Raw genomic sequence first — 21,077 nt, forward strand, 5'->3', positions numbered from 1 at the left:
ACAGCGGGGTAAGTCGGCTGCGATACGTCGAATTCAGCTACGCTATTCACGTAGCTGAATTTGCGTATCTTAAATCGACTCCCCCCTGTAGTGTAGATGTACCCCAAGAGGAATTAGCTAACAGGTATAAGGCACCTTTATATTGGTATAACTGTGTCCACACTAGTCTTTTAACCATTACAACTATTTCAGTAAAAAAAAGTCACCTCCTTACCCAAAACATTTAACTTTACATGTAGACCAGGGTTAAACAATTCTCCTTCCTTGAAATAGCCACACCACTTAGAACTGTTATGAAACATGGAGACCTATCTCAGTTCTTATTCTAGTGTCCATGAACATTGCGTCAGAATCTCTGAGCTACTAAACACACACACACACACACACAATATTTCCTTGTACTTTGAGACAAAGTTAAAAATCTTATTTAAAAAAAGACAACATTATTTCTCATGTAAGACACAACACCCTGGATTTTCTGAGCTGAGACAGTTTTAAAATGCTGAATTTATTTTTCCACCAGTTATGCTGCTTGGTTAATTTCTGCATTTCTCTCAGTTTGGACACATAAAACAAACCAGTCAGTTTCACTTTTATCCACTGCCAGCTTCACTTCCAGGTTCCTACATACCACCACCACGCAATATTTGTGTTGAATACATTACAGGGGAATGCTCATTTACTAAAAACTCTGTCTACAATTCATTATGTGCCAGCTCCTGTCACACTTTCTCACACTTAACACCTTAGCTTACCCTAGGAGTAGTTCCACGGAAAGCAATGGGAATATTTGCAAAGTGAAAAGGGCAGAATATGGCCCTAAATAAAGACAATCCCTGTGATCTCTACACCACCCAGTCATTCAGCGCCTTACCCTACATCCATTAAAGTCAATAGTGTTGTTCCATTGGAGACCTCAGTGTATTCTGCATCTGAAATGTTCTAACCTATCCAACTGAATGGCAAACCGTGGAACTCTCAATAGCAGAGCTCCCATTGAAGCCAATGTGAGCAGTACACACAGAAGACATGCAGGATCAGGCACTTGGATTGTAAGCTCATTGGAGCAGAGACCAGACTTATCTTTCTCTAAGTATTGCACAGTGCTAGGCTGACAAGCCATCGTCCTGCTCCCATTTCTTTTCTAGCCACACATCACTCAGAGAACATCTTCTGGTCAAACACTTGGTGCAATTTATTTACAGTGTTATTTCTACCACCCTTACAAACTTGTGCAGCTCTGTATTTCCACTGGCATGGACTCCTTAGAGCTCTCCTGGCTCCAGCTCTTAAAAGCCCACCAGCCTGTCTCTTCCCCCTTAAGCACTTCCTTCTTGTGCCTTTTCTACTTTCTGGGCTAATGGGTTAATTAAATGGGTCATAGCTCTCTCCCACCCATCTCCAATCTATCAATTTGGCATGTGATCAGAGTGCTGGTACAGTGGCTGACATCCAGCACTCTGTCACATAGCCACAAAGATGGTCCTCAATAAAAATGGCTGCATTCAAAACTAATGGAAACTGAAACCCCAGGCATTCACAGAGCCAGTAAAGAGCAGCACAACCAGGCTCTGGCCTGTTAGAAGCAACAGCCTCCAGGGGTCATATCTCATACGCACACAGAGAGAGATAGAGAGCAGATAAGTTTTAAGATACTGAAGGCACTGGCCCTCAGGTGAAACTCTGGACCCCTATCACAGAAAAATGAATGTCCCTCCAGAGGCCTTCATGCAAAGTGGGTTTGATTAAAACAGGAACAGATGAGTTATTTATTAAACTGGGGTCACATTTTAAACCATGTTAGAGAACTTCCTGGAGCTGTCAGAGACAACCACATACAGACAATAAAACTTTATGAGCAATTTAAATTCTCTATCTCCTTAGCAGATGCAGAACAATAGAGACAATTGACTGTTTGCAGGTGGTGTATATTTTCCTTTCATTAGCTAGGACTCCGGTTAAACACATATTATTCTTTTATATGAGATTGCCCCAATCTTCAGGGAAGTTAAATTATTCATGGCTCCTTTTTTCACATAATACACTATAAAAATATACTGCATTTATGTTCAATTAGCCAAATACCTCGTTTATTGTGAGCCAACATAAGAAGAGCAATGATTTGCCTAGGTTAGGATATTAACAGAAACGGATTCCTGGGGGTGCTGAAGAAAGAAAATGTGTTTTACATACACTCACGCACACTGCATATACATGTTAGTAATACCCATGTGATAAAATTGCAGACCCATGTAATAAATTACATTTATCACGCAACTTTAACCATGTCACCTGCATTCCACCCATTAACCCATCTCACTCAGGATTTATTCTAACATCCCAAATCCTGGAGCAATTTGATACAACTAGAATTAATTTGTTTAAAAGATAGCCTGTGATTAAAAAAAAGAAGACGTCTTCCTTCCTCTCTTACAAAATGACTAATTCCCCTCCATAAATTTACACTGGCCTGAGGCCCACAATGGGCAACTTTCCATCACAGACCAGTTCAAATGTTAAGATTTTATACCTTGTGGACATACATAGGTAGAAAGCTCAAAATAGGATTTTAAGCAGGTTCCTCCTTCAGCCCCAGGCATCTTGGCTGGTAAGTCCTCCTGGTAATTAAACAACACACATGCACTACCAGCTACCTTCACTACGCCTCTTCATTAATTATTATTATTTCTTGCTTCCACTCACACAATGTAGCAACAGATAGACAGGGCCTTCTTCTTGCTCTGCCTTTTATACTACTTGCATTCTTCTCCTAGCTAGCCAGCTGGTGCGCTAATTACCTCATTAACTCATCAAATTCCCTACAGGTGCAGCTGATCCTTACTAACCCTTCAGATCCAATCAGACTGCCTCGCTCCTGCCTACGCTAACTATACCCAGTGCCCTGTGTTATTGAAATGACCAGGGTGCTAACACCCCTCCGTTTATAGCTGCTAACAGAACCTTGTAACAAGGATCTTTTCTCCTTTCCAGTGCTGATTCCCAAATAATGTGATACACAGCACTTGCTTCTAGCTATATATAATGCTAGAAGAACACATATACAATCACACTTTTATGTAAGGCATATACCAGTACACGTACCTAAATATAGTGATATAAAGAAAATGGGTTTGAAGCAGTTAGGATTGCTACAGATATAACATACCTGACTCAAAGGCACAAGAGCAAGGAAACGAAAAGTTAAGTGACCTAATGTACCCTCTTCTCTTTCATCCACAGACACAGACTTTACCATGACCATAACTACCTTATACTGCAGCCTTAACGCTGTCTCTCTCAATACTCCCTGTACCTCACACCTTTACCAAACTGTCATCTCCTAGCAGGGTTAGTTGTGGATGTTTGTCATGGTGTGATGTGCTTGGAGAGGACATTCTGGTAGAGGGAGTGATGGAAGGCTGGCAGCCCTAGAGGGACATAGTCGGTTGTAATGCCTGCTCGACAAACCTGTTGTGTGAGCTCCAGCAAGTCATTTCACCTCTCTGTGCTTCCGTCCCCTGCCACCTCTCGGCTGTCTTGTCTATTTAGATGTGTGACCCTTTCGAGCAGGGACTGTCTCACGGCGTGTGTGTACAGTGTCTAACATGCTGGGGACCCAATTTTGGTTGGGCCATAAATAACAACAACATTACATTGTAACTCTCTGGGGGTGGAAGCAAATGTTGTGTGTTCCACTGCAAAGCTGGGACCTCGCACTGATGCAGGACTGATTTGTTCCTAACCTGAGCCTTGGGCAAGTGCAATTTTGCAGGTTAAATTCCATCCTGGGGGGAAAAACAACAACATTTATCTGGGCAAATGGATGATAAATAAGAAGGCATCTGACTGAAAATGAAAAACAGTCATTCAGCTACGTGGTGGCACGTTGTGAAAACAGACCAGTGCTGTTCAGATGTTAAAAGCTAGTCTTGGCAAAGTTAGATTATCCCTGGGAAAGGTGCTCTCATGAGACTTCAAGTACATCCTGGTTTTGGCTGGGCTGGAAACTCTGTTGACCAGGGCCGGCTCCAGGCACCAGACGAGAAAGCACGTGCCTGGAGTGGCACATTCTAAGGGGCGGCATTCCGGCCAATCTTGGGGCTGCCAGCCCAGCCCTGAAGGGGCACGGACCACGGCCCGGGGGGGCAGGAACTAGTGATCCCCGCTGCTCATCGTGCCACCGGGCTCCCCGGGACGCACCACTCCCCGCCGCCTGCACCGGCCTCCGCCTCCCGCGCTGCTCTGAGCCCAGCCCGGCTGAGCCGCCTTTAAAGGAGTGGCTGAGCCAGCACCTCCTGCAGCCCCCGGGCACTGGAAGGAGGGAGAGTTCTGCGGCGGCCCGGCGGGCAGCAGAGGGAGGGAGGGAGGGTTCTGCGGCGGCCCGGCAGGCAGCGGTGGCAGGGACGGTTCTGCGGTGGCCCGGCAGGCACCGGAAGGAGGGAGGGTTCTGCGGCGGCCCAGTGGGCAGCGGTGGCAGGGACAGTTCTGCGGTGGCCCGGTGGGCACCGGAGGGGCGGGCCCCACTGATCCTGGCGCCGTTTGCACTGTGCCGAGCCACGCTGCAATGCCAGCCCCACACGGAGGTCGCAGACCCCAGCCAGCGCTGCCTGTGTCAGCCCCCTTGGAGCCTGCCCGGCCGGGAGAGGCACCCCAAGGCCAGACGGGGGAGCCCCTCTCGCCCGGCTGCAAGCGGACTGCAGCGCCTGGCTGCCCATGGGCAGAGGGAGTGGGCGGGTGCCGCCCTTCACCCTCCTGCAAGCGGCCTTGACTGCCCTCCACGCGTTCCCTGCGGCTGCCATTTGTTTTTGTTTTTGTTTTGCTTTGGCAATCTGGCCACCTTTGTTTTTTTTTTTCTTTTGCCTGGGGCGGCAAAAAAGCTACAGACGGCCCTGCTGTTGGCCAAATCCTCTCCCCTGTACAGGGAATTCTGCCATACTTGGGGTGGAATGGATTCCTCTTTCTCAGGCCACATAGCGACAGAACAGCGGTTATTGCACTCCCAGGGCTATGCTCCTGGTCGTTTACCTGCATCATCTGTAATTCTACTGCAGTTCTAGATCAGTCAGCTGAGTCAAGTTATTTAGTAGCGACTTAGCTTTACGCCCATGTGCAAAACCAAAATGTATTACAGTAAAACAGAAAACGAAATCCAAAATTATAAAATGTTAACATACAGATAAAGAAGGATTAAAAAGAATATAAAGTATTAATCATATATAACCACTGCACCACTGGCTTTTCCTTATATTATTGGCTGGCCACGCAAATAGGGCAACTGCTCAGCTCACAGACACATTATCAGTTCCTAACAAATATTCTGTTTTTTGAGAGGTCGTAGAAAAAGGCATCTGGGACAAAAATATGCAGAGCAATATTGACCTTAACTGGAAATATAAATTCCAACATAAATAATGGGGTAGGTCTTCTACCTGCCCTGAGGCACACCGACAAAGGCATTCTACAGCAAATATTCTTTTTGGAAAAAAGATTTGGGATCAAGAAGGAATTTCCCCCGGGTCAGATTGGCAGATACTCTGGGGAGGGCGGGGGGTTTCACCTTCCTCTGCAGCATGAGGCATGGGTCACTTGCAGGTTTAAACTACTGTAAATGGTGAACTCTCTGTAACTTGAAGTCTTTAAACCATGGTTTGAGGACTTGAGTAATTCAGCCAGAGGTTAGGGGTCTATTACAGGAGTGGGTGGGTGAGATGCTGTTGCCTGCAATGTGCAGGAAGTCAGACTAGATGATCATGATGGTCCCTTCTGACCTTAAAGTCTACAAGAATCTTACAGGCCAATTTCTTCCCTTCAGTGTACACACCTGGCTTCCACTAACTCCAGTGGGACCTCTGTGAGACACAGAAGGGCAAATCCTGCCCCCAATTTGTGGCTAGGTCATATTAAAGATAGAACTGAGTCTCCAAATCAAAAGCTCCATATCTCAGCTCCCTTGAACTTTGGAGAAGTTTGGCCTGAAGTATGTGTTTAGATGCCTGTATTAAAATAGCATGTAAGATCTGCAGTGGGTATACAGAGATGGTAGGTTGCAAGACTTTAGGTGCTGCATGCGTTCTAGTGCTGCACAGTGGGGAATCAAGACTCAGACGCTTCAGCACAGTTGTTGGGATTAAAGCCCGCTGAAGTCTGCTGCAACGTGCTATAAATATATTTCTGAGCACTGAGCCAACTGCATAAACTCGGAAGCAGCCTATTTCATTCGAAGGGTTTGTGTCAGCAAAAGCCTGAATTAGAATCTTGGAGGCACGTGCACAGCAGAGCTGGCCCCACCAGGGATGGATCACTGGTTGGCAAAGGCAAGGGCTCTCAGTACTGAGGGCATTCAAAGGCAAAAAGAGATGGTGAAAAGTTTAAGGCAGAATACAGGGGAAACACAGAATGTGAGATCATCACTCTGGGTATTTTGAAAACAAATGTCTAGCTTGGAGTGAGGGATGTGGCTGACCTTAGCAAGCATCCACTCCGGGATGGCCTCTGGGGGACAAAATCTCAAGTGAACAGCTTGTGAGATTTTGGTGCTACTTCTAAACTACCTCGTATCTGAACCCTCAGCTCCAGATCCAATCACCGCTTTCTTGGCCCAACTTCAGTTCATGTGACACGGGTGCACAAGCAGATTCACAACGAACGATAAATCCTTCCACTCTTGAGGCAAAGCGAAGTGCTGCCTAGAGATGCCTTAATGCATCCTGCTTGTGCAGTCTGAGGGTTTGGGTTTTTTTTATTTTTAAGGAGATGGTGCGCATAGTTTGATCCTAGAGCTATGAGTTTCTTTAGGTTTGTCTACATGGTGGGATAATGTGGTGTAGACACTGTTGGTGCTGTTTGAAACAGCACTACATTCAAGTGCACTAGGGAACTTTTAGTGCACACCAACAGGGTCTATTACACAGACCAATCAACGTGGAACACATTAGTGCACTTTAGCAATCCCCTGTAAAGCACATTACCCCACTGTGTAAACAAGCCCTTTGCATCTTGAATTCAGTGTTAGCTTCCATACAGCGGTACATCACTACAGCCAGTATTGCCACCCTGATTTAGTAGCAACAAGTGATGCAGGAAGCAGGCTGAGCTGTCAGAAACAGGGTTGACTAAACACCGAGGGTGTCTCTTCACTAGCATCAAGGGCATGTTCTTACCACATATTAGCTAACACAAGGTAACTCACGCAAGGTAAAATCACAGTGGAGGCAGTTTGTAGTTTTCCACAAGTTAGCAGGGCAAACCCTAGGCTTCTCCATAGGCTTCTTAACCTGCTAACTTGTGTTAAAACTACAAACGCTCTGTCTTCGTTTGAATGTTACCTCATGTTAGTTACCACAGGTTAGTTAACACAGATAAAAAACATAACGCTTTTCCTACTGAAAACAAATATTCTGAGGCGCTAGTGTCTGTTTCTCGGCTATGCCCTTTGGCCTTCATTGCTGAGTCTTTGGTTCCTCACTAATCTAGCTCCTTCTTGAAACAAGACCCTTGGAGGTACTTCCATTCTGTTCAGAAAAGACCCTCAAAGCTGGGATGTCCAGAGCTCTTGGGTCTGCAGACTCGGAGCCTGATCACCTCCTGTGAGGGGGCCAAACTTCCACAATTCCCACTGGATTCATTCAGAGATGAGGTTGCTCGGCACCTCTCATACCACACCCCCAACCATGTTTCCAATCTTTTGGGTCCAGAGAATGGATCCAGTTCCTCTGAGCTATTTTGAAAACGATGTTTTCCACTACATAACAACTGCTTATCCCAGAATAGGTGGCTGGAGCATAAGCTATAAGTCTCCCACTTACCCACCCAGAGAATCATGGTATTGCCATCAGAGAAGGAATTACACATTAGCAATAAAATGCATTTCCCCGCCCCATAACTGGGAAAGCAAATACGACAGAGGACGTTTTATAAAGTACATTCCACAGTGCAGCACGTGCAGCGATGTAGTTTCATTGGTGCAAGTTCTCTTGGCAGAAATTCCTTTATTTACTGACAGTTGCTAGTGATTTATTGTTTCCCACCCTCCCACTCCTATAATAAATGTTTGCTTAGCTTTAAACACACTAATTATTATGGGTTCAGATTGTAAGATTTACCCTGATGGAATTTAACAACCTTTTCCTTTCTCAGCAGCAGGTTTGTCACAGTGAGTAGGATTTTTTTTTTTTAAATCTACTGGACAGACAGTACCTGGCTAATTTATCATTGGGATTTGTCCAGCCTCATTTCTTAGCTGTAGAACATAGGTACATAGACTCGAAGCACTCAGGTCAAGAAATAGCACTTTCAGAAAGGCACCTACCTAATAGCTGCACCCCACGGGTGAGTCCGTACACGTCAATCAAAGCCCACAGGGGTTCCGTGATCCTCACCCCACTGAAGAACAACATCGCAGCAGAGTCATTGACCCGATAAAACACCCGGCCCTTTTTGTCCACCCAGAATGCTATGATGTTTCCTTCATTTGCAAACTCTTCTGGCAGGGCCTTGGCCCAGAATCCACTCTGGGAAACCAAGTCCGGGCAAGCGTACTTTGGCAATGTGTCAGGATTAATCCGGGAGGGATCCTTGGAAGTAAATCCGAGTCGGAGAGCCCCACTCCAGCAACACTGCTTCTTTGTTATCTGCAAAGATAACAGCAATAAGAACATCTTGCATTCCAATAGCACTTTACAGGCTACGAGCTCCATGCCGTGCCATGCTGAAGCCCTCCTGCATGGTTCTGAGCGCTCTCAGCTCCCACTGGATTGGGTCCTGTATGTTCTAGAATAATTTAATCCACCACTAAAAATGTGGCCATCTCTGGGGTAGGACACGGCATCTGCATAACAGCACACAGCAAGACTGCAGAAAAGGTTAAGACATAACGTCAAAGAGACTGTATCAAGTTAAAACTACAGGGGGGATATAATTAGCCCTGGCGCGCGAACTAAATTCCATTTCTGGGGTAATTACATTCTGCCTTGCAAACCTACTCTTGGCAGAAGCACCAACAAATCTTTTCTGGTCAGAGGATTTTACATCTCATATGAAAGATGGCGCCTCCAGCAGCCCGTAGCACTGGGCTAGGGCATTGGTTCTTTCTTGACTCAGGGTGCCGAGTGCTGCCTACTGAAAAACCATCACTACTTCCCACAGCACCTTAAGGCTCTCCTAAGAGGTCTCCCAGCTACGTAAAAAACAATCTTCCGCCTGCTTAGCTTGTCAGATGGGATGACATCACAGCCCTACGGTAGCTGATTTGGATGCAACAAAATGCAATAAGGCATATTTAATGACATTAACTATATAAAATGGAAATGACAGAAGTCCATTTGTCGCTGAAAAACTGGGATTATTTATTGTAGCAATTTCACTGCAAATCCTAACTCCTCCTGGGACCTAGATAAATATGGCCTCGTTGTACAACTTGCTCTGCGGTGTCTTGCCAATATTTTATACTAATCACATGCTACACAAGTAAATATTCATATGGCGATATGGGGAGTATATCCCCTTGTATTCATCAGCCCCTACAAATAATCAGTTGCCAACACAGGCTGACTATAGGTAGTATCTGGGTTGAAATCTAGTGTAAACCCTGCCAAGCATTTGCATAGCTGGACACCCAAACACACTAATTTTTGCTTAAAAAAAAAAAGGCAATGATTAATGATGGGCCAAATCCTCTGCTCAGCAAACACCCCTATTTGACAGGCTGGGGAGGGCCACGGGGCGTGGGCTGAGGAGGGAACAGGCATCTGCCATGCCTAGACTGTCAAGGAGTAGCTAAGTTGTTCCATGACTGCTACCGCAGTCTGGGGTTGCTGCTTCCTACATCCCACCTCCACAGATCCACTAACTCTGGCCCCAGCCACACCCACTGCCTGGGATTCCACCTCCAAGAAGCTCCCTCAGAACACAGATCCACATCACACTGGACATCTCCATTTGCCGGCACTCTGGCCTGCTGAACAACTCTGGATTCATTGCCTAGTGGGCTTCTTAGAAGACTGAGGCTGGGTCTACACTACCGGCGGGTAGAAATCGACCTCTCGGGGATCGATTTATCGCGTCCCGTCGGGACGCAACAATCGATCCCCGAATCAACGCTCTTACTCCACCAGCGGAGGTGGGAGTAAGCGCCGTCGACGGGAAGCCGCAGAGGTCGATTTTGCCGCCGTCCTCACAGCGGGGTAAGTCGGCTGCGATACGTCGAATTCAGCTACGCTATTCGCGTAGCTGAATTTGCGTATCTTAAATCGACCCCCCCCCCCTGTAGTGTAGATGTAGCCTTAGAGGAGCAGAGAAGGGTGTAGGATTAATTCTGAAATGACATCTGGCAAACAGGGTCAAATCCCACAGTCCCTCACTCAGTCCTGCAGTGGGAGTTTTGCCTGAACATGAGCTGCGGGATTGGATGCATAGAAAAGAAGTTGGTGAGAATCTGACATAGAAAACACAAAAGCTTAGAGATGAGAGTTTGGGGAAAGAAAGAAAGAAAAAAAGACTGCTGGAAATGGACTCAGCAGAAAATAGACACAGAAAGGCAAAGGCATTCTTCACATTTATGTCAATCCCCAAGGCACTTTTTCTGCTTATGCTTGTTGATTATTCATGTGCAAAATTCCCATTAGTTTCAGTGGGAGCTCTGTTCGTAAAGCCCTAGTGCACAGATGAAAGTCCTGCCCGCTAATGCTTCATGTGTGTTATGGAAGATAAAATCCTAATATACATTGTCAAATACAAACAAACATCAAGCTTCCTGACTAGGGACAGGAGAACTGGTTCAGAACATAGAAATGACCCATAATCTTTGCCTAAAATGCAAACTTTTGGTGAGGTTTTTCAAAAACAAAATAATTAGTTAACTCTCATCTCCCATCCCAACCATCTCAGAATTTGTCAGGGTCATTTGTCTCTGCATTTCCCAGCTTCCAGCCAAAAATGCAACGTAACTAGATCAGTCCTGCTGCATTTCCAGCCTGCATGGAAGCAGGAAATGAATAGAAGCCTGAGTGAGGGATTTGTCCACCCAAGGGCCAGAGCCAGAGAGATGTTGAGTGCTCTCATTTCCTACTGACTTCAATTGGAATGAGGAAGCACTCAGCTCCAAGTTCAGGCTCCACATTTGCAGACCCAAAAGCTTTGGATATTTCAGAGACAGACTCAGACTTTTAAGGTCTTATCTGAATTGAAAGGAAGAACCTCTGAGCCTTTGGATATGCCCTAAAAGGTGGTTCAGCCGCTAAAGAGCCATAGCTAAACCCCTTCAGCTCTCAATGCACGGAACAGCATGTGAACTACAAGTCAGGCTACATGTGGTTTGTCTGAAGGCTTTGATGCAAAGAGATATCTGGCCAGGAGAAGTGGTGCCCCCCAGGCAGGGCCGGCACTTCCACTAGGCGACCCTAGATGGTCGCCTAGGACAGCAGGATGTGGGGGACGGCATTTCGCCACCCTCTCCAGAATTTCGGTGGTGAGAGGCTTCTTCCGCTCCAGGTCTTCAGCGGCGGGTCCTTCACTCGCTCCAGGACCCACCGCCAGAGTGCCCCGAAGACCCGGAGTGGAAGGATGCCCGCCGCCGAGAACGCAGCTTCAGAAGAGGAGCTGCCGCCGATTACTGGGGAGAAGCGCTGCCGCCCAGGGTGGCAAAACCCCTGGCGCCGCTCCTGCCTCCAGGAGAAGCCCTAAGCAGCAATCTATGTCGCCCTTCAGTGCACATGCCACAAAGGAGGTGAATCAGTCTGATCCCAGTGAGGAAGTGGGATTTCTGCAACCTCGTCTTCTCTGATCTTGACAGATGCAATCTTGGCCTGCTCATATCCCCATTGCTGCAAAGATCATTCTCCTGGCCCATCACTCTGACCATGTGACCCTTCTCTTTGCATCCCTGTAGTGGCTCCCCTTTCTGTATCACATCAAACACCAAGCTGCTTGTCTTCACTTTCCAGGCCCTTCATGACCTATCCCCATCCTACTTATCTCTCATGAGCCATCGAGATGTCCACTCCTGCCTCTGACCAGCCCATGGTGCCAGTCTCCATTGCCCACTAGTTACATTTTCAAGCAAGCATCTTTGTGCTTTCTCACATGCTGCCCCTCATGCTTGGGAGGAGCTCCCTGAAAACATCGGCAAAGTGACCATATTCCCCTCTGTGAAATCTTTCCTTAAAACTCTCCTTTGCTGTGATGCCTACAAAAAAAATAAACCTAGACTAGGGTTAGGCTGCTGGTGCGCTGACAGCACTGCCTGTCATGCTGAGCGGTATTATCTCATTATTTCCTTGTATTGCCCTGTCTAGCTACACCTTTCTCTGGTCATATTGTACGTTCTTTGGGGCAGGGACTGTCTTTTTGTTCTGCATCTGTACAGCACCTAGCAAAGTAGGGTCCTGCTCTGTGACTAGGGTTCCTAGACACAATGATAATACAAATAATTGATAATAATACGAATAAAGCAAGAGGATGGCACAGGCACAAGGTCGGTCATACCAAGAGCCTAGGACTCTGCGTTCCAGGAAAGGGATGGAAAACATAGGAACATAAGAACGGTCATAGTGGGTCAAACCAAAGATCCATCTAGCCCAGTATCCTGTCTTCCGACAGGGGCCAATGCCAGGTGCCCCAGAAGGAATGAACAAAACAGGGAATCATCGAGTGATCCATCTTCTGTCGTCCATTCCCAGCTTCTGGCAAACAGAGGCTAGGGATGCCATCCCTGCCCAGCCTGGCTAATAGCCATTGATGGGCCTATCCTCCATTAACTTATCTAGTTCTTTTTTGAACCCTGTTATAGTCTTCACAACATCCTGTGGCAAAGAGTTCCAAAGGTTGACTGTGCATTGTATGAAGAGGTCTGGTACTAAAACTAAGATGTCCCAATGGGCAAACTATCTCAGTGTTGATATACACCCACTACCATGAGCCATACTTCCCTCACCCAAGACTCCCATCTATGCTTCTCTGGGAATTATGTTATATACAGGTTCTGCTACAACTCACTAATATTTTACACCTAGTCTTTCCTGCTAGCACTTGAGGCCGTTACAATGGCGACGAGGGAGGAGTCATTTACTCACCTTTAACCTGACCTGCTCGTAGATCACGATAGGCCTGTTGCTGAAGGTGATGGCGTTGCAGAAGCTGGCCTGCCGCTTCACTGCCTTCTGTGCCGTGTCCATGATGATCTGGGACCCCTTGGCGTGGGGATGGAAAAGCAGTGGGCTTATTGACAAAGCTCCGCACTGCGTGATGGGCAGACAATGCTTCTGCTTGTGGTGGCATCGGTGAGAGGAAGCCGGAAAGGGTCCACCTATAGAGTCTGAGACAGCATTTTAAAAAAGTGACATTTTAAATCTGATCTGAGTAATAATAGGAATCTCTCAGAGCCAAATCACAAGGCGACGTTAGAGGGAACTGCAGTGTGAGATAAGAGCTAGTCTAAATGCCTACACTGTAAATCACTAAAAAGTCTTTCTACAGTGTCTTGAACATAATAGAAGTCTATAACCATATAGATGGCTGCCCTCTAGAGAGTCTGATGATGCAGAGCATGACACGGGGAAGGCAGCTCAGCATCGGAGTGCATGGAAAGTTTCAGGGACACGTTTTCAGAAACAGAGGTCAAAACTCAGTTCCGAAAATTTACCTGCAAATGTGCACGTGCAACTGCAAGCCACTCAAGTGAATCCATGCACAGATGGCTGGCAATCCCACCTTCCTGACTGCTTCCCTGCCCAGCCACCACCAAGATGCACCTACACCTGACCTGTCCCACCACCCGACCTTCCAACTGCAGCCCCACCAGTCCCTCCCCTCCGTTTGCTCCCAAGATGCTGCTGTATCCAGCCTCCTCCTGCACCTTGCCCGCTGTTTCTCTCCCCACTCACTCTCTGCAATGCCATGTTCCAGCAACCTCCTACTGCCAACCCAACTGGTCTCCTGCACCAACCAACATCCTTCCTCCCCCATCTTCCTCCCCAATGCTTCGCCAGCTGCAACCTTAGGTGAGATCCCATTTTTACACTGTCATTCAGGAATGAGAAGCTAATGGTTATGGTGGAGCAGGGGAGCTAAGAGATGCATGAAGCAGGACAGGGATTATGTGCATATCTAGCCAAGGATCCAAACAGACAGTTTATAAATTAATTGACCTGGTCACTGCAGTAGCTTTATTGGTTCATGAATGAATTGATTCATCTTTGTTTCTTCATAACATACAAAGCATGCAGCAGTTTGAACACAAAACAATCATTATATCAAGAACAAGTCATCGGCTTCCTTCTCCACATGCACAATAGTGTGTATATGTACACTGGTTGAAGGGTCCATAGAAGTAAGATACAGAAAGTCAATAGAAATAAATTGATTATTTGACGGTACACGAGAAACACAACCAAAGCAACGTTAACTCATGTGTTAACAATGCCATCCTGCTGTGTCAGTTTGTTTCATAAATTACACACAACTAAATACCAATAATAAATTCTGTAACCTTCAGACTGCATGGGCTACATGGAAGTAAGCATCAAATGATGAAATGAAAACTCCTTGGGTAGATTAATTGGCCACAATGGTGTCTTTTAGGAGTACATAAGAGTCATAAAAATTACTGTGGGCAAAACTATACTTCAGCATCATCTCTAATCTAGACAGTAACAGATCATCAGAACTGGACCCCGCTCTTTCCAGACATTGTGGTAGTTCAAATCTGTATCCAGACTTGGTTTCTTACGTCTGTTATTGTACTGGGTCTGAACCAAATCCCCAAACTTTGGAAAAGTTTTGATTCTAATCAGAACTGTAACTCACCCCTTTGCTAGTCTAGATGCGGATCCAAATTTATCTTAATTCACCCTTTCATCATTTTCTCACTACTACCTATAGATGTAGCAGAAATGCCAACATCTAGGCAGGCCCTCTCAGAGATCCAGAGAGGCCCGGGCTACTTCCAGCCTTTGAGGCCCCTAGCCATAATAAAAAATAAAAAATGCCAACACATGGCCTAATCTTGTACCATCAGAACCGATAGATTTTTATTAAGATATATGAACATTTTTAACTCTTGAATATGATAAAATCTATATCAGTTAACAAAAAAAATTGTGTCTTTTACCAAATCACATCTCTTATTTGCTTAAATTTGCCGCTTTAAGCTGAGAGTGTGTGTCACATTTTGGTCTGATAGGGCTGCACATAAAAACAAGTTGCAAAACTTATCAAATGCCAAAAAATTAACAAGTGTCTAAATTTGAGGCCCTCTTTGAGCTTGAAGCCCAGGTGAAATGGCTCTCCTGGCCCCGCCCCTCTGATTGGCCCTGCATCTAGGACTTGTAAAACTAGACCAGACATATACAGGAGAAGAAAACAACTGTAGGTAATAATCCTGTTTTAGCAGGGAGAGGGACTGGGGGACGTACAACACACACAGCACTTTCAACACAAAACACTCATTATATTGAGAGTAAGTCATCCACCTCTTTTTTTCCTCATACACAGCCTGGCGTGTGGGCATGGGGGTGGGGCAAGGCTGTTCATAGAAATCAGATAAAGAATATCACTAGAAAATACTTGATTATTTGACCCAGTGGATTGGGAGCAGGTGGCTTGCAGAAGCAACAGCTTGCGTGTGGAGTGTGTGGCAAACGGCAGCTGGAAAAGTATGGGGAAAGCACAGGTGGAGCAGCTAACAAGAGAGAGACAGAGATTTGTATTTTCTAGAGGAATATTGGTCAGATAGAATATGACCGATGCAGTGCATGTAGTCCAGTGCCAGGTGATTCAGAGGAAGGTGCAGAAAACCCTGCAGTAGGCAGATATGGAATAAGCTGTGGAGGTTTCTTCCTAAACCCATATGTAGTTAAAGGCCCTGAAGCATGAGGATTTACACCCCTTCCAAAACGCTTAGATTTTAAAAAAATAACAACAACTCTGGTTATGTTTATCCGTATAAATGTCCAATCCTTTTTTGAATTCTACTACATTCTTGGCCTCAAAGATATCTCGTGGCAATGAGTTCCTAAGGCTTAAATGTGTATTCTGTGAAAAAATATTTCCTTTTATCAGTTTTAAATCTGCTTTCTTTCAATCTCATTGAACTCCCCCTTCTTCTTGTATTATGTATTGTCATGCTGAAAGGGCATAATGAGCGGGGTCCCGCAGGGATCGGTTCTGGGTCCGGTTCTGTTCAATATCTTCATCAGTGATTTAGATAATGGCATAGAGAGTACACTTATAAAGTTTGCAGACGATACCAAGCTGGGAGGGTTGCAAGTGCTTTGGAGGATAGGATTAAAATTCAAAATGATGTGGACAAACTGGAGAAATGGTCTGAAGTAAATAGGATGAAATTCAATAAGGACAAATGCAAAGTACTCCACTTAGGAAGGCACAATCAGCTACACACATACAAAATGGGAAATGATTGCCTAGGAAAGAGTACTGCGGAAAGGGATCTGGGATCACAGTGGAACACAAGCTAAATATGAGTGAACAATGTAACACTGTTGCAAAAAAAGCACACATCATTCTGGGATGTATTAGCCAGAGTATTGTAAGCAAGACTCGAGAAATAATTCTTCCGCTCTACTTTGCACTTATTAGGCCTCAACTGAAATATTGTGTCCAGTTCTGGGTGCCACATTTCAGGAAAGATGTGGACAAATTGGAGAAAGTCCAGAGAAGAGCAACAAAAATGATTAAAGGTCTAGAAAACATGACCTATGAGGGAAGATTGAAAAAATTGGGTTGGTTTAGTCTGGAGAAGACTGAGAGGGGACATGAGAACAGTTTTCAAGTACATAAAAGGTTGTTACAAGGAGGAGGATGAGAAATTGTTCTTGTTAACCTCTGAGGATAGGATAAGAAGCAATGGGCTTAAATGCAGCAAGGGAGGTTTAGGTTGGACATTAGGAAAAACTTCCTAACTGTCAGAGTGGTTAAGCACTGGAATAAATTGCCTAGGGAGGTTGTGGAATCTCCATCATTAGGGGTTTTTAAGAGCAGGTTGGACAAACACCTGTCAGGGATGGTCTAGATAATACTTAGTCCTGCCTTGAGTGCAGGGAGCTGGAATAGATGACCTCTCAAGGTCCCTTCCAGTTTTATGATTCTAGGAGATAAGGTAAATCGGGTACATCAGTACACCCTATCTATACTATTCAGTATTTTAAATACCTTTATTGTGTCTGCTCATTGGCCTCCTTTCTAAAGTAAACAACCCCAGTCATTTCAATCTCCCTTCAGATGGAAGTTTTTCCAGGCCTTTATTTTTTCTCATTGTTCATCCCTTAGTTGTCTTTCTATTTCTGCTATATCCTCCTTAACAACAGAGGCCCAGATCCCATGGATGGGAGTTAGGTGCCTAAATATTTTTGAGGGTCTGGGCCAGAGTGACTAGAACTGAACACAGTATTCCAGGTGAGGAATTCCATCTCTAACTTCTAGGACTCCTCTAGAATATATATAGTCTTTTTACCATTTGTGCAATGAGCCATGGGTTCCTCGGTCTTTTGAGCGAATATAGTAAATTACTTGGTTTCTGGCTAATTTAAAGTCAATTAAGTTAACTTTATTGGTAAAACGACAGATTCCTAAAAGCTAGACTCAAATTGGGTAGAGCTACATTGACAAAGCTGCATCAAAGTGAAATTTTTCCCCACAGAAGTTCACATGAACATTTTTGCTACTCCATTTTGAGACATATCAAATTTCTGTTTCATTTGCTGTAAAATTTCCAAATTAAAAAAGGGCAAATATCAGATGTGTTTACCAGGTGAACTGATGTTTGTCTTAAAGAAATACCGAATTGCGTTTTTTTGCTCAGGAGTGAGAATTTCCCCAGTTTTACACAAAGTTCCTGGTTTTGGTGGAAAACCCTACACAATTTCAATCGCTTTTTCCACAAAAATGGATCATTTTTGAAAATTTACAGCGAGATATGAAAACTTCTGGTTTTGACCATTTCTAGTTTTGTCTGGAATTTTCACACACCTCTGTGTGTTGGTTTCCAAAAGATACATGTGTGTGAAAGAGAAGAAAGTAACAGGAAATAAGGTGTTCAAATTCAAGCTGCCTTTTTCTGGCTGGCTGAAGTGATCCCACCTAACTTCACTATGTGACCCTGAAGAAAGTCATTAGTAGTTGATTACACTCATAGGTCTCATTGGCTTCAGACACCATGGTAAAAGGCAGAGTATAAGAACCTAAATAGAACATCAGGATCGGTCTCCTGAAAGTCAAGGACAAGACAAAGAAGGAGTGATAGGGAGAGCTGTGTGTTCCGTAGAAAAGAGCGAGGGCTGACATGATCACGAACTATAAATACCTTCCAGAGTAATATATAATGATGAAAGGGAATTATTCACCACCTTGGAAGATGGTAGGAAAGGAGCTGTGGCAGAAAGCTAAGGAAGGAAGTGTTTAGGTTAGCTGTTAAGAAATAATTCTAGACAGTGCGAGGAATTTAGCAGTGGAACAGATTTCCAGGAGTGAAGTCATTTTCACTGTGGTGATTCAAACAGAAGAGAGGATAAGATAGCGAGAACGAAGCAGTGTGTAATCCTGATAAATGAAAGGGGGTCAGGTCAGGTGAACCAAGTATTCTTTTCTGGCCCTACAGCCCAGCATGATTCGTTATGATCCAGCCATAACTGCCAACAAGTTTAACAGTCAAACACAAGGACATAAAAAGGATTTGGAAACATTTTACTAGACTTGCATGGAGAAGCCGAAAGCTTTAATCTTATTGCCATGATTATAAGAACGGCTGTAGCTCTCTGCGGGACATCATGCCCTTTTAAAACATGGAAATGGAATGACCAAAACTGCTCACAGTTTTCTAAACAGGCTCCAATAACAATGCTGCATATGTCCAATGCATCTGTTGTAGGAGCATTATGCAGTCCTATGGAGCTGTGCGATTCTGCAGGAACAATATTAGAAGAACGTTTATTTACAGTGACAATTTGGCACTGCAGAGAGCAAACAGGAATGAAGCCATCTTAGAACAATGCCTGAAAGGCTCATAATGTGACCTTTGCATTTCAAACAGACACTCAGCGCAACCCAGAAGATCACAAACCTCAGGAATAGGGAAAATTGACTTGGTAGTAGAATCCATGTGCAACAGGTTATCAGTACAAATAGAGAAGGCGATTCCCTTCTCCCATACCTTATTTAAGGACAAAATCTTTGGGTCCATACTCAGGGAAGACTCCAATTGAATGGAAGTTTGCCTGAGCAAGGACCTCAGGAAATGGTCCTTAATAATACAAAGCGTGCCCAGATATTAATATGGTTGGTGCCTTGCAGTAATAATGCTAGTGATGGGCCAGATACTAAGGTCTTTACTCAGTTCTTCCCAGGGCGAAACTTCCATTCCAAAAGTGAGCTAGTGTGACTGCCTCCGTCTTGGCCAAGACCACAGACCTTCAGAGCTAAAACCAGGAGTGTCTACAGCTTGACCTAACAGAGGTGGCCTCTGTAGTTGGAGGCTTCAGCAGACACATCCCTCTATGGATCGGGCACAGAGGAGGACGCGTAGCACACACCATCAAGGGGGCTATACTAGCATGTCAGGATTTGGCCGGGTACGCTTCATAGAAACTCTTTGTTAAATGCAGTGACAACACTGAGGCCTGATCTACAGTCTGAACTTCTCCATAGTCCCAGATTAAAAATCACTATGATATTCTGCATGCTGATTGCAAATGCTACTGCTCACATGATGTAGAATACAGTAATTTTTAGATCCCTGCCCCCCCCACCCGGGGTGTGTGATGTGGAGTTAAGTTAAATTTGTAAAGCCAGATTCTCAGCTGACCCAAACGGCGTAGCTCTGTTGACATCGGTGGAGTCACAGACTCTGGCTCATCGAGCTCTGCTCCCACGAGTGATATGTTCTCTAAGGAAGACGGGAACAGTTGCTCAGAAACAAACGTTGCAAAGAAAGGTAGATTTGAGAGAAGGTGGAAATTTGAGAGCTTGCTCAAGGACAATGCAAGGTTCTTACTGCACAGTGTGACTTGTAAACCAGCAAGGTAGTAATACTCCCAAGTGACACGATGGTGTTATGATGACACGTTATAATTATAAAAACAGCCTGTGTCCCCAGGGCCTCCACAAATGCCACAAGACAACAGGTCCTGTGAGTCACACAAGAACAAAATCACAACTGTACTAAGACACTACCCCAGGTATTTGTATCTGCCAAATTGCTACAAATACAGCAAAACGTCATTGACTTGAGCAGGTTTCCTCCAGGTTTACAACTAGGGTTACCATATTTTGAGTGTCCAAAAAGAGGACACTCCACGGGGCCCCGGCCCCGCCCCCAGTCCCGCCCATGCCCCGTCCCAACTCCACCCCTTCCCCAAAGTCCCCGCCCCAACTCCGCCCCCTCCCCTGCTTCCTGCGAACATTTGATTCGCGGGAAGCCTGAAGCAGGCAGCAGGTAAGCTGGGGTGGGTGGGGGGAAAAGGCGCGGCCCAGTCTGGCCCCCCAAACCGAGCGGCTCCCTCCGGCGGCCGGCCCCAGCGTCTCCAGCCTGGCTTGGCTCCTGGGGTGCCGGCCCCGGGCCAGCCCCCGGCCAAGCACCCCCGGCCCCTGGCCCCGGCCCAGCACCCCCGGCCTGGCCCCCGGCCCCGCACCCACGAGCCGGCCCCCGGCCGAGCGCCCCCGGGCAAGCCCCCGGCTGAGCACCCCCGGCCCAGCACCCCTGGCCCCGGCCCGGCCCAGCACCCAGCGGCGCTGGCCCCTCCCTATTTTCCCGGACATGTTCGGCTTTTTGGGATTTCCCCCCAAACAGGGATTTGAGGCCCAAAAAGCCGGACATGTCCGGGAAAATCCAGACGTATGGTAACCCTATTTACAACAGGGTTGCTGAGAACAGCATCTGCCCCACAGTGATGGATAAAAATTTTTGCGTCACACCTGACAGAGGCTGCTGAATGCAGTGTTGTTATAGCCATGTTGGTCCCAGGATATTAGAGAGACATGGTGAGTGAGGTCATATCTTTTATTGGACCAACTTGTGAGAGACACAAGCTTTCAAGCTACACAGAGTCATTTCAGAAGTTAACACAGAAACC

General features: G+C 45.7%; 1 protein-coding gene across 2 annotated transcripts in view; it reads right to left on the reverse strand.

The window, feature by feature from the left end:
* The window catches only part of NEURL1 (neuralized E3 ubiquitin protein ligase 1), a 267,419-nt gene that overhangs the window by 87,122 nt on the left and 159,220 nt on the right, over positions 1-21,077 (reverse strand). For both annotated transcript variants that reach the window (XM_005303496.5, XM_005303497.5), the window contains exons 2-3: positions 13,068-13,309; positions 8,309-8,630 (exon numbers count right to left, since the gene is read on the reverse strand). In XM_005303496.5, the coding sequence (XP_005303553.2) occupies positions 8,309-8,630; positions 13,068-13,309 (564 nt within the window). The remainder of the gene's footprint in view (positions 1-8,308; positions 8,631-13,067; positions 13,310-21,077) is intronic.

This window comes from Chrysemys picta, chromosome 7 (genome assembly GCF_011386835.1).
Source record: "Chrysemys picta bellii isolate R12L10 chromosome 7, ASM1138683v2, whole genome shotgun sequence".
In the NCBI taxonomy this organism is placed as follows: Eukaryota; Metazoa; Chordata; order Testudines; family Emydidae; genus Chrysemys; species Chrysemys picta.